Here is a 12,994-nt window from a genome sequence, read left to right as displayed (position 1 = left end):
CTAGATTGATTTTTCAGTAGCTATAATGAGTTGATTTTAGAAACACAGTAATAGTGTTTCCTTTTGGGGGTTGGGGGACCCAGAAAAAAAACTGTGAAATTTTACTATGTGAAACAGTTCCTTAGTTAATTTTAATGATTTGTCAGTTGTTGTTTTTTCTGACTGAGGTTATTCTCTGGTATTCAGCGAATTTAGATTTTAAACCCTGCCAGATATCCTAAAGCCAAACAACAAGGTCTACTGATGGCAGTTCCTAGTTCTTTTACAACTACTACTTAAGGTCTAATATTGCTCATATAAAAAGACTAGAGGCCTGGTGCACGAAATTCGTGCACTCTAGGGGTCCCTCAGCCCAGCCTGTGCCCTCTCGCAGTCTGGGAGCCGTCGGGGGATGTCTGAAAGCCGATGGGGAGTGGGCCTAAGCCAGCAGTCGGACATCCTTAGTGCTGCTGTGGAGGCGGGAGAGGCTCCCACCACCACCACTGTGCTCACCAGCCATGAGCCCGGCTTCTGGCTGAGCAGCACTCCCCCTATGGGAGCGCACTGATCACCAGGGGGCAGCTCCTGCATTGAGCATCTGTCCTCTGGTGGTCAGTGCACGTCATAGCAACCAGTTGTTCTTCCATTCAGTCAATTTGCATATTAGCCTTTTATTATATAGGATAATAATTAAATGGCATTTACTACATTAATGTCCTGAACTAAGGATTCGTGTATATTACCATTGCATACTAGAAACTGAGGCTCAGAGAGGTAAAATGACTTGCCTAACGTCACCCAGCATGTAACTGGCTGAGGTCGGTCCCAAACCCTGATCTCCTGGAGTATTCTTTCCATTGGAGACACTGGTCTCATTGCTTTGGCTTCTGCCAACTAATGTTTTACACCCACTGATATCCTTGTATTCTGCTTATTGCTAATCTTTAGTGTTGTCAATGTGGACATATTTATCAGACCTCTCAACAAAGGACATGTTAAATAACGACACTAGTACGGCATCAACAAAATTTAGACTGTGATAAATTCTACATGACCAGTTGCTTTAATAAATTTTAAGGAAACTAAATGGGAGTGAGTACCTATAGATTAAAAGAGACAAGAGACAGACCAACCAAATGCTTTGTGTTTTGAAACTTGTTTGAATCCTGATTCAAATAAAGCAACTGAAAAAAAAAACATTATTAACCAATCAGGAAAATTTAAACAATAGATATTTAATGGTATTAAGGAATTGTTAACTTTTACATGTAATGCTGGTATTGTGTGTTGTTAAGTATCTAATATGTAAAGATATTTTTAAAAATCGTTATTTATTAGAAGTACATGCTGAAAGAGATAAATGAATATGCTGTTAGAGAGTTCCTTCAAAACAGTGCAACAGGTGGAGCTGATTGGTCTTTAGTTGGTAATTGTTGAAGCTGTGCTTGGGGCACCTGAGGGTTCATTATATTATCCTGCCTACTTTTGAGTCTGTTTCACATCTTCCACAAAAGAATGTATTGTAGCCCCACCGGTGTGGTTCAGTGGTTGATAGTGGACCCATGAACCAGGTCAGGGGTTTAATTCTGGTCAGGGCACATGCCTGGTTGCAGGCTCATCCCCAGTAGGGGGCGTGCAGGAGGCGGCCGATCAATGATTCTCATCACTGATGTTTCTATCTCTCTCTCCCCCTCTCTTTTCCTCTCTGAAATCAATAAAAACATATAAAATATTTTTTTAAAAGAATGTATTGTTCAACTATGACCCCAGAGTAGAACATTCCTTTGATTTTAAATGGTATAATGCCTCATTTCAAGAATGCCTCTGAAGGGCACTAGAAATAATCTATCCAATCTCCACGTCCCCTTCCTTTACTTTTGGGCACAGAGTGGGAGGTGAGGGAGTGTTGATGGGGGTGGGGGAGGGGGGTTGTTCTCTCCTCCTCCCCCTTCCAGGGTCCAGCTGCAAGCTGGATAACCTCCAAAAGATTTCTAATCTTTCCTAAACTAAAGCCTGAATTAGGGGGCGGGAGAGGGGGTATATGTATAGGGGAAAATGTCGGTTGACAGCATTGTTTAATCTTTGGTCTTGATTTTGCTAGTTAATCACTTTGTGGTCACAGAGCAAACGAACGTATACCTTTAATTTTTCTGCTCACGTGACAATGTTTTTGTTTTAGGGTCCTTTTTGCTGTACAGGAAATTCCCGGAGAGCTGACGTCACCACCCCCGGTTACAGTAATTACTGTATTGACGCTACTTGTTTTCAAAGCTTACAAGGTTGCGGTGCCGCGTCAGGACAGTTTCAGAGTTCAGACTTAAGTCATTATTTTTCTGTGATTTGATCTTCGGGCAGCGTTGACCCTGGAGCCCTGAAAAGAGCTGGATTTCTTTTTTTAGATCCCAGTTGATCTATTTCCCAGGTTGTGTCCCGGGCATAAAGCAGAGCACGCGCTACACTCACACCCCCGGTAGGGGAACCACTGGCAGCGTTTACGGCCGCAGTGCGCCTGCGCAGCTGGTTCCCACCAACTCGCCCGCCATTCCCCGTCCGGCTAGCAGGGGGCGCTGTGACGCAATGGACCAGGCCTCGCCCTAGGGCTCCGGAACCGAGTGCAAAAGGGCAGGAGGCGAGACGGGCTGAGGGGCGTTCTATCCCCGAGAGCGCTGGTCTCTATCACCCTTTGTCCTCCAGCCTCCCGGGGGCACTGGGCCTGCGGGCCTGGTTGCTAGGCGGAAGCGGGGCGCGGCGGCGGCCGCGGCGGCGGCCCGGGCGTTTGAAAAGCGGCTTCGCAGGCGGCAAAAGGTCCTCAGGCGCGGGTCGCCCCGTGTTGCCGACTGGCCCGGCAGGTGGCAGAGCCGCCATTTGCCTTGAGTCGGGCAGGGTTAGGAGGAGCCGGGCTGGCGGCCCGGGGTCGGGGAGCCGGGCGCGCTGCAGGCGGCGGCGGCGGGGCCGGGCCGCGGAGCGGGGGGCGGGCGGCGGGGTCGGGAGCGAGCGGTGGGGGCCCCGCCGGGGGTCGCGGGTCCCCCGAAACTCACCCGGGCCCCTTCCCGCCAGCAGACCCCGCCTGCGGGCCGCAGCCCGCGACCATGGTCTCCAAGTCCGACCAGCTGCTCATCGTCGTGTCCATCCTGGAAGGTGAGCGGCCCGGGACTTCCTTTTGCAAGTGCTGCTTCCTGAGTGTTCACCGGGGTTGTGCGGACCCCGAGGACCTTGTCATCGCCGCCTCCGTGGTCCCCAAAGACCGGCTCAGAGCCGTGCGCGGGGAGGCCTGCTGGGCAATTGATTTGAACGTCTCCCGGGAGTCGGGGCGCCGGCAAGGAGAGGTGGCATTTAGCGCAGCCCCAGGGGTGGGGGTGGGGGGGGGGGTGCGGAGAAACGATTTCCAGCCGCAGCCTGTCGACGACACTCGCTAGGAGCCGAGGCTGTGCCTGCTCCGCCCGTTCTGTTCAGCCGCCTCCCGGCAAAGGCGTTTTTGCAAGAACTCTCCTTGCACTCGAATACGTGTTGCTGCCGGTTCGGCGGCGTGCGGAGGCCACGGCCTTTGCAAGGCTGCACGGAGGGCGGGGGGGCTGTCAGGAGGGCCGGTTCCGCACGTCCCCGCGTTGGGGTTTGTGGGAGAGCCCTGGAGGGTCAGGCTCTGGGCCGGGAATGGAGGGTACCCCGGTGCTGGTTCTAACAGCTGGGCATGGCGGATGTGTCCACAAACAGTTCATGGGTCAGGCAGAGGGGTGACCCCCTTTGGGGGAAGCGGGGGGAGGCTGCCTGGAGCAGGTGACGTTTATTTGGGTCCCAAAGGCTGGTTAGGGACTTGTCAGGTGACAAAAGGGAGGAGGGGGCCTTCCGGGCAAAGGGAAGCGCCAAGTGCACGTAAGGTGTCGAAAAGCAAGGCATGTTCTGTGATTTTTTTTTTTTTTTTTTTGTGCGGCGAGAGGGAAGTAAACACGGTGAACCCCTGTTTTTTTGAGTTTTGGAACAGTTGAATGACAAGAACCCATAGAGCACCGGTTCTCAACCTGTGGGTCGTGAACAATGAAAATACATCCTGCGTATCAGATATTTACATTACGATTCATAACAGTAGCAGCAATACAGTGATGAAGTAGCAACGAAAATCATTTTATGGTTGGGGGTCACCACAACATGAGGAGATGTATTAAAGGGTCGCGGCATTAGGAAGGTTGAGAGCCACTGCAAGAGTTGTGATGGCGTTAACCGTCAGGTCACTAATTGTTGGAAGTCACAGGGCTGAAAGCCCATTGTCATTTTGTTAAGGAAAGCTTTTGGACTTGGCGCCATATCCCATGCTGTGAGGAAATGGGAATAGGAGGCACCCCCTTTCCATTCAAGGATGTGGGGGTCTCGTCCACTTGGGAGTATCAAATCAGCGTGCGGGCAGCACACACTGTTGGGGTAGACTATGTGGAACATGTAGGATATGAGCTGTAAACGTAGGTTTTGGGGATGGGTGGGAAGTGCTCTGAATGGTAAGTAAGCTTTAGATAGGTGGACAGAAGGGAGTCATTCCAGGCGATGGACGACGAGGGCGAGGTGGGCAAAGGAACAGGGTAGGTGGGACGGTGAAGAGGTAGCAGACGAGCAGGGTAGGTAGGGGAAGGTGGATATTTAGGAATGTGGTGAGACATAAGCTTGTGTAACTAGAGTGAACAGGCCTTGGAGGATCTTGAAAGACAAATAGTTTAATGTGCTAAATAACGGAGAGGCGAGATACATTCCCAGGCAGGATAAAGTATTTTTGCAAGTTTGGTAGCAGCGTGCAGGGTGGAGAACCTGGAATCAGGGATGGCAGTTAGGTGTTGCCACAAACAAACCTGAAGCTGGCATTTGGTCCTCCCTCCAAACTGTCCCTCCTCTGGTGTTTGTATTTCTATTCATCATAACCACGCCGTTGCCTCAAGCCCGGAACCTGGGAGTCGTCCTCTTCCTTTCTATCCCCAACTTCCAAATTGTCACCAAGAGTTGTTGCTTTCATTTTTAAAGTAATAGCAGATGGTTCAGAGAAACTTTATATGAATGAGCTTCCATTGTGAGTGCCCTGCTTTGGGGTCCTCATTATCTACCTAATCTATTGTAATAACATTTCATAAGTGTTTTCTTCCTTTCTAGAAAATACCTCCCATCCACGTTACTATCTGGGGATGCTCTTTCTGAAATGCACATCCCATTTTCTTAAAATCCTCCGGTGTCCTAAAGGATAATGTCTGTATTTCTTAGAATAGCATACCCTTTATGGGAGACCACTTGCATGCCTTTCAGCCTTTCTCCCTTCCTGCCACCTATTCATGCGTTCCCAGCCCTTCAACTATATGGATTGAACTGCTTGCAATTTCTTGACTACACTTCTGGAAATGCCCTTTCTTTAAAAGAAAATGATTGGGTTTCTACCACGAGCAGAATTTGGGCCATGTACCGAATTTTAAGGATGAAAAAGACAGGGTTTCTGTTCTCAAGGTGTTCCTTGTCTTTGGGATGAGGCAGGCACCTAGTTATTGTACTACATAGCCTCTGTTCGCAAGCTTATTGGAGGTCATCCTCATGATAGTCTGAAAGTATAGGTTTTTTGACATGTGAAATTCATTTGGGGAACCTAGTGATATTTTAGAGCAACTGAAAATGAGGTCCAGAGAGAAACTTCTGTGAGTGCTAATTGGGAGAGCCAGGCCATATGTAGCAAGATTCCTAATGGGGGAGTTTCAGTGAGGGTCGCAGGTGAAATTCACAGGTTTTCAATCAAGGTCTTAGCTTAATTGCTAACTAAGCTTGTACCAGGGTGAGCAGCAGCAGGGATGAATTTCCTCACAGTGACTAAAAGACCCTTAACCAAGATCTGCCTCACCAGACCTACAAACAGGTTGACTGTAGATTCTTGCTGCTGCTTCCTTAGTTCTTTAGCTTCCTGCTTTTAGTGTTTTATGTCTTTCCACGAGACCTTCCATTCCTTGAGGGCAAGTACTCTGTTTTACTTTTTTTTGCATCCCATCATCTGACATAATACCTGTGTCTGAATATGCCTTTGGTAAACAGTGAAGAAACAGGGTCAGGCAGTACAAATGAAATGTGATGTGTACACAGATAGAATACTTAATATTTCTTGCAAATATACAACATTGTCCTTGAGAACAAAATGAATGAATACATGCGTCTATTTTCCTTAGCTAATTTGCAAAATTTTCTTAACTGTTAACAAAAATCTCAATATACAGATAAATTTGTTTTATTTGCCAATTTGATTATTTCCTAACTCTCCAGATGACTTTGTTCTATATTAAGTACTGGTATAGTAATATTTGAAATTGGTGTAATGACATTTTTTAATTCTTTATTTCTAAATGTTGAGATTATTGCTGCTCAAGGTGTGAACAAAGGGCAACAGCATTGACATTAACTGTGATCTTGTTAGAATGCAGACTCTCAGGCCTTCCCTATACCTATTGAACCTGTGTCTGCAGTTTTACAGGGTCCCAGATGATTCGTAGGTACATTCATAGTGTTTGAGAAGCACTAGTTTATAAATTATAGCTTTAAACTTGATTAATGTTTTTTATGAACACTGATTTTGAGTGCATATGTGAATATGTGTGTTAGCAAGGTAGTTTATTGAATATATGAAAAGTCAGCTACTCTTTATATATCACTTTTTAAAGTACATGCTAAATAATAATATTTGATTTTCGTATGCTTTTTTAGTTTTGTTAATCCTCACCTGAGGATATATATATATATATATATTTTTTTTTAGAGAGTGGGAGGGAGGGGGTTATATATATATATATATATATGTATATATATATAGAGAGAGAGAGAGAGAGAGAGAGAGAGGGAGAAACATGGGTGTGAGCGAGACATGTCAATTGGTTGCCTCCTGCACGCGCCCAGGAATCAAACCCAGGACCCTTTGGGGGCGCAGGCCATTCCTCTAACCACTGAGCAGCCAACCAGCCAGGGCTGAGTTTTGTATACTTTTGATTAATCTATATACTCTTTTTTTCCCAGGTCGCCATTTCCCCAAACGTCCAAAGCATATGCTTGTAGTAGAAGCAAAGTTTGATGGAGAACAATTGGCTACTGATCCCGTGGACCACATTGACCAGCCAGAATTTGCTACAGAGTTAGCCTGGGAAATTGACAGGAAAGCACTCCATCAGCACAGGTGGCTGTTATTTTCAATTTGTTCTGTTCTTTTTCAGGCTATTGTAAATAAATTTATATATGTATAAATTATAGTAATAAAAAACAACAACCCTCAAATATTATTATTAATGTGCCAGGAAATTTTGAAAGTACTTTGCAACAGTAATTCATTTAAAAATCAGAACACACTTCCGGCAGTGGCGGCTTGTGCTGCCGAGGGAAGATGGGTAAAAGTCAGAGTGGTGGTCATGGTCCTGGAGGTGGCAAGAAGGATGACAAGGACAAGAAGAAGAAATATGAACCTCCCACACCAATTAGAGTGGGGAAAAAGAAGAAGAAAACAAAGGGACCAGATGCTGCCAGCAAACTGCCACCGGTGACACCTCACACTCAGTGCCGGTTAAAATTATTGAAGTTAGAAAGAATTAAAGACTGTCTTCTGATGGAGGAAGAATTCATTAGAAATCAGGAACAAATGAAGCTTTTAGAAGAAAAGCAAGAGGAGAAAAGATCAAAGGTGGATGACCTGAGGGGAACCCCAGAGTCAGTGGGGACTTTGGAAGAGATCATTGATGACAATCACATCATCATGTCTACATCTGTGGGCTCAGAACACTACGTCAGCATTCTTTCCTTTGTGGACAAGGACTTGGTGGAATCAGGCTGCTCCATCCTGCTCAATCAGGTGTGTGCTGTAATTGGGGTACCGATGGATGATACGGATCCCTTGGTCATGGTGATGAAGGTGGTAAAGGCCCCGCAGGAGACCTATGCCGACATTGGGGGGGTTGGATAACCAAATCCAGGAAATTAAGCAATCTGTGGAACTTCCTCTCACTCATCCTGAGTATTATGAAGAGATGGGTATAAAGCCCCGTAAGGGGGTCATTCTCTATGGGCCACCTGGCACAGGTAAAACCTTACTGGCTAAAGCAGTAGCAAACCAAACCTCAGCCACTTTCTTGAAAGTGGTTGGCTCTGAACTTCAGAAGTACCTAGGCGACGGGCGTAAGCTCGTTCGGGAATTGTTTTGAGTTGCTGAAGAACATGCACCATCCATCGTGTTTATTGATGAAACTGAAGGCATTGGGACAAAAAGATAAGACTCAGACTCCGGTGGTGAGAGAGAAATTCAGCAAACAGTGTTGGAACTGTTGAACCAGTTGGATGGATTTGATTCAAGGGGAGGCGTAAAAGTTACCATGGCCACAAACTGAATAGGAACTCTGGATCCAGCACTAATCAGACCAGGCAATGTCGACGGAAGATTGAGTTCCCCCTGCCTGATGAAAAGACCAAGAAGTGCATCTTTCAGATCCACACAGGCAGAATGACGCTGGCTGATGACGTGACACTGGACAACTTGGTCATGACTAAGGATGACCTCTCTGGTGCTGACATCAAGGCAATCTGTACAGAAGCTGGTCTCATGGCCTTGAGACAATGTAGAATGAAAGTCACAAATGAAGACTTCAGAAAATCAAAAGAAAATGTTCTGTATAAAAAACAAGAAGGGAACCTCAGTTGCCTTCAAGGAAATGGTCAGGAATGCCAACCCCGGGGAGAGGTGGTGGGAAGTTGCCCAGAGGAGCCCGTTCAGTTGTTCTTCATTAGCAACACATTCTGTGCCCTGAGCACCACGTGTAGGAGCCCAATGTGCAGCGCTCCATTCCCAATAAAGCGAGCTCTTTCTCAAAAATAAATAAAATAATAAAAATCAGAACAACTCTATGAAGTAGATATTATATCCCCCACATTACAGATGAGAAACCTGAGGCCTAAGAGGTGAAGTAACTTGTCCTGAGTCAGCTGGATAGTGGTAGAGCCCAGGCAATCCAGCTCCAGAGCCTAAGTTTTTAACCACTATACCTGGCTTTTTTTTTTTTTTTTTTTTTTTTTTTTTTTTTTTTTGCTAATGTCTGAGAGAATAGATACTTTAGAAGTGCTATAATAATGCCTACCCAATATTAAATATGCTTTGGAATTCATTGCATTTTCTATTCGTTTATGGTATATTTTACCTGGCTTTCCAAGGACATATAGATATGTATATAGTATAATTATATAAAGGACTCTCTAATTAATTTTATACTTAATTTTAGACACTTGAACACTTTATTAGTATATAAAGCAGACTATAAGTTAATAGTCTCTTATTTATTTCATGAACTCTGATGAACAGAAGCAGGCAAGAACACAGATACTTTTATTTTTAAAAGGATTTAAAATATATTTCCCTCTGGGAACCACACAGTCACTTTAGTACTTGGTACTAAATCAGAACAAAATTCAAAGTTAAAAATTAGAGCAATAAGAAATTTACTCCCTTTTTTTGCTAGATCAGTCCATGGGTTTATTTATAAGGGAATTAAATTCTTAGAGGATATCAAAATTTTGTATTTGCTTTCAGTGACTTCTGGAATATTTACCTAGAGAGAGTCCTGATATAAGATATTCGTGCCTACATTGGTGATTGCTTTTACATTTTTGTTAGTGCTCACCAGTACCACTCTGAATGAATGTATAGGGTAAGAAAAAAATACAGATAAAATGAATATATTAATGATGATTTTTGTGCCAAGTGCAGATTTCACAGTCATCTCACTAGATAAAAATGATGACAAAATTTAATCAGCTTACCCCAAGAGCCAGTATAGAGATTCCAGATGCAAAAAGCCCATGCTGTACCAGTCAGGGCCATGCTTACAGGACATTGTCATGTATTACATTACGTTACTGTTGATTTTAATAGCTTATGATTTTATGGTATCTAATTCCTTTATTTTGGTTTTTAGCTATCAAAAGAACTGTAAGCCTATATGTATATTTGTAGTGGTATGTGTGTGACAATATAAGAAAAACAATTTAAAATCAATCTTAATGAATAGTGGTAATTTTTTACTTTAAAAGATTTCTGTACATTACAGAAGTGTGAAACACATTGACCTAGGGCAGCCTCTTAGATGAGACACTAAGATTTTGACATGTTTTGTAAATAGTTGGTATATAGGTAAGTAGATAAAATTAATAGTTCTTGCCAGTTGAAAAGTTTTTCACAAACTATGGAATCTTGATAGTAGTAGGCAGCTTTGTCAGGGGTAATGCAAAATCAGTTCAATATTAAGTGAAAGCTGTTTTACTTATCACCTGAATTGTTATGTTACAGGCTACAGCGTACTCCTATCAAACTCCAGTGTTTTGCCTTGGATGCTTTGACTTCAGCCAAGGAAACTATAGGTTACGTTCTTCTAGACTTAAGAACTGCTCAAGAAACAAAGCAGGTATTGCCCTTTTGATGTTTATTACTGATTATGTTAGGCAGTTGTTTATTTTTCAAAATGTATCAGTCAGATTGATGAAAAGGGCAGGAATACTGGGCCTGATGGATTATGGGTTTGAAAGGCAGTTCTTATGTTCTAGTTTGTGAATTTGGTTTAGAAAATCCTGATCTTCTAATAATTTCATTGCCCTAGCGCTATCATTCTCAAAGAAACTTGTCTTTGAGCTCAAACCTATGTTACCTTGAGCTTGACATCTGCAACTCCTGGGCTTTGCTTTCAGCAGTGGTCTTCTTCCACTGTCCCTTGCTTCAGTGAATGGTCACCATCTCCTTCCAGTTCTATAAGCTAGAAATATAGACGTCTTCCTTGTCACCCTAGTTTTCTGCCTCTTTCCAGTAAGTTTTTTCCCTCCCGATTCACCTACTATTCTGCATTTTCCCTGCTGAACCTAAGCCACCATCGTTTCTTAAGTTGGCTGTCATACTAGCCTTCTAATTGGTTTCCCTGCTTTTTGCTCCTTGCCTTCCCTACATAATAGAGTGAACTTATGGTAGCCCACTTAATGCAATGTAAACAGCAGCCTCCTCCCACCCCACTAAAAAAAATAAAAAGAAATAAAGAGAACTCTGGGTCCTTATTTCTGTGTTAGTGCTTTTTGTTTTTGAAAATATTTTTTCTTATGTCTATTTATCTTTTAGCTTTTTTGTACATTATTGACTTTAAATATATTTATTTTTAGTTTTTCTTAATGTCTTTGTTTTGTCACAATTTTTTAAAGAAAGTAAAGTAAAAATTAATATCTATTTTATTTTAAAGTTCTCTATTCTTGATTTGAATCTTAAATTAGGATTCTGTGAAGAAAAATTTATCTGTTACTAACATTTTTGCTACTGATAGCATTGATATTTGCAAATGAGCCAGTCAACCTGGCCCAAATTCAGGATCATTAAAAAAAAACCTGAATTTTTAAAGTGCTTTAAAAGAGGACTTGTTTATCCTTGATCCTTACTCATTACCAATCTGCTCTTCGGTCCTAAAAAGGTTTTCCTATTTTAGTCTTGAACTCAGAACCAGGGGCCATGCTTGTGCCCCAACGTTTCTCTTACCCAACTTCTCTGTTGCAACTTGCAAGTGTCCAGAAGACACTTCTATAATCACTTTGGTTAAAGAGAAGGTACAGTGGGGCCTTGACTTACGAGTGTCCCGACTAACGAGTGTTTTGAGATACCAGCTGTCTCTCGGCCGATTTTTTGCATTGAGTTGACAGAGTAATTTGAGTTAACGAGCTCGGTCTCAGAATGAATTAAACTCTTAAGTCAAGTCCCCACTGTAATTCCTTTTAGGAGGAGGGTATCTGAGAGGAGGTCATTCAGAAGAGCTTCTGAATCCTCTTGGCATTTCTTTTCTCATCTCGTGTTTTTTTTTTTAAATATATTTTTATTGATTTCAGAGAGGAAGGGAGAGGTAGAGAGACATAGAAACATCAATGATAAAAGAGAATCATTGGCCAAAACCGGTTTGGCTCAGTGACTAGAGCGTCGGCCTGCGGACTGGGGGGTCCCAGGTTCGATTCCTGTTAAGGGCATGTACCTGGGTTGCGGGCACATTCCCAGTGGGAGATTTGCAGGAGGCAGCTGATCGATGTTTCTCTCTCATCGATGTTTCTGACTCTCTGTCTCTCTCCCTTCCTCTCTGTAAAAAATCAATAAAAAATATATTAAAAAAAAAGAGAGAATCATTGATCAGCTGCCTCCTGCACACCTTCTATTGGGGATTGAGCCCACAACCCGGGCATGTGCCCTTGACCATAATTGAACCTAGAGGACCCTTCAGTCTGCAGGCTGATGCTCTATCCACTGAGCCACACCAGCTAGGGCACCTTATTTCATTCTTGAGGATAGTTCGTCATCATATTAGTGATTGCAAGTTAAGGAGAAGTGTTTTAAAATTATATTATTTTTAGGAAAACCAATTGTTGTCTTGCTTACTCTTTTGTTTGCCAGCAGAAATATATGAAGTTGGCCAGTAAAATATTTGAAATTAAAAGTAATGTTATTTTCTGTAAATAAATATCCATATACATAAAAGCCCAGCGGTGGAATGACCAGAACAACCGGTCGCTGTGACGCGCAGTGCGGCAGCCAATTGGCTGATCCTGGCCCCGATCGACCCTCCCAACCTTCCGCAGCCCTTCCCCCCAATGGCCCCGCTCCCAATTGGCCCCCATCGGGGCGGGCTGGCCTACACCACCCTTGCATGAATTCATGCACTGGCCTCTAGTAAACAGAGAAATCCAGATTTGTTTTTCTGAGTTACATAATAAAAATAGATCATAAAGTATGCAAGTAGTTAAAAATATTATTTTTCAGGCTTGTACTAAAAATTAGAAAATATTTATCATAAGGATAATAACAAACAAATTTTTTCTTAAAAAGTACCACATGAAAGTACCTCAACAAACAGGTATTTTTGTCTTAAAAAAAACCAAAAACTCAACTTGGTTGTGAATTTTTAAAAATCTGTGGCCTAGTTAATCCTATTTTGCTTACAAACAACTTACTGAACCAAAACAGCAGTTTTTG

General features: G+C 43.3%; 1 protein-coding gene and 1 pseudogene across 2 annotated transcripts in view; both read left to right on the top strand.

The window, feature by feature from the left end:
* Positions 1-3,041: 3,041 nt before the first annotated feature.
* The window catches only part of CEP120 (centrosomal protein 120), a 59,657-nt gene continuing 49,704 nt past the window's right edge, over positions 3,042-12,994 (top strand). Inside the window, exons 1-3 of the mRNA XM_081088894.1 lie at positions 3,042-3,117; positions 6,994-7,150; positions 10,298-10,412. Coding sequence (XP_080945020.1) covers positions 3,069-3,117; positions 6,994-7,150; positions 10,298-10,412 — 321 coding nt within the window. The 5' untranslated portion in view covers positions 3,042-3,068. The remainder of the gene's footprint in view (positions 3,118-6,993; positions 7,151-10,297; positions 10,413-12,994) is intronic.
* On the top strand, positions 7,355-8,833 carry LOC308518073 (26S proteasome regulatory subunit 4-like; annotated as a pseudogene). The gene has a single exon. The product of its transcript is annotated as a 26S proteasome regulatory subunit 4-like (transcript).

Source organism: Myotis nattereri (genome assembly GCF_964212035.1).
Source record: "Myotis nattereri genome assembly, chromosome: 4".
Taxonomy (NCBI): domain Eukaryota; kingdom Metazoa; phylum Chordata; class Mammalia; order Chiroptera; family Vespertilionidae; genus Myotis; species Myotis nattereri.
The sequence above is the reverse complement of the archived record's forward strand: the minus strand, read 5'-3'. Positions and strand labels throughout refer to the sequence as shown.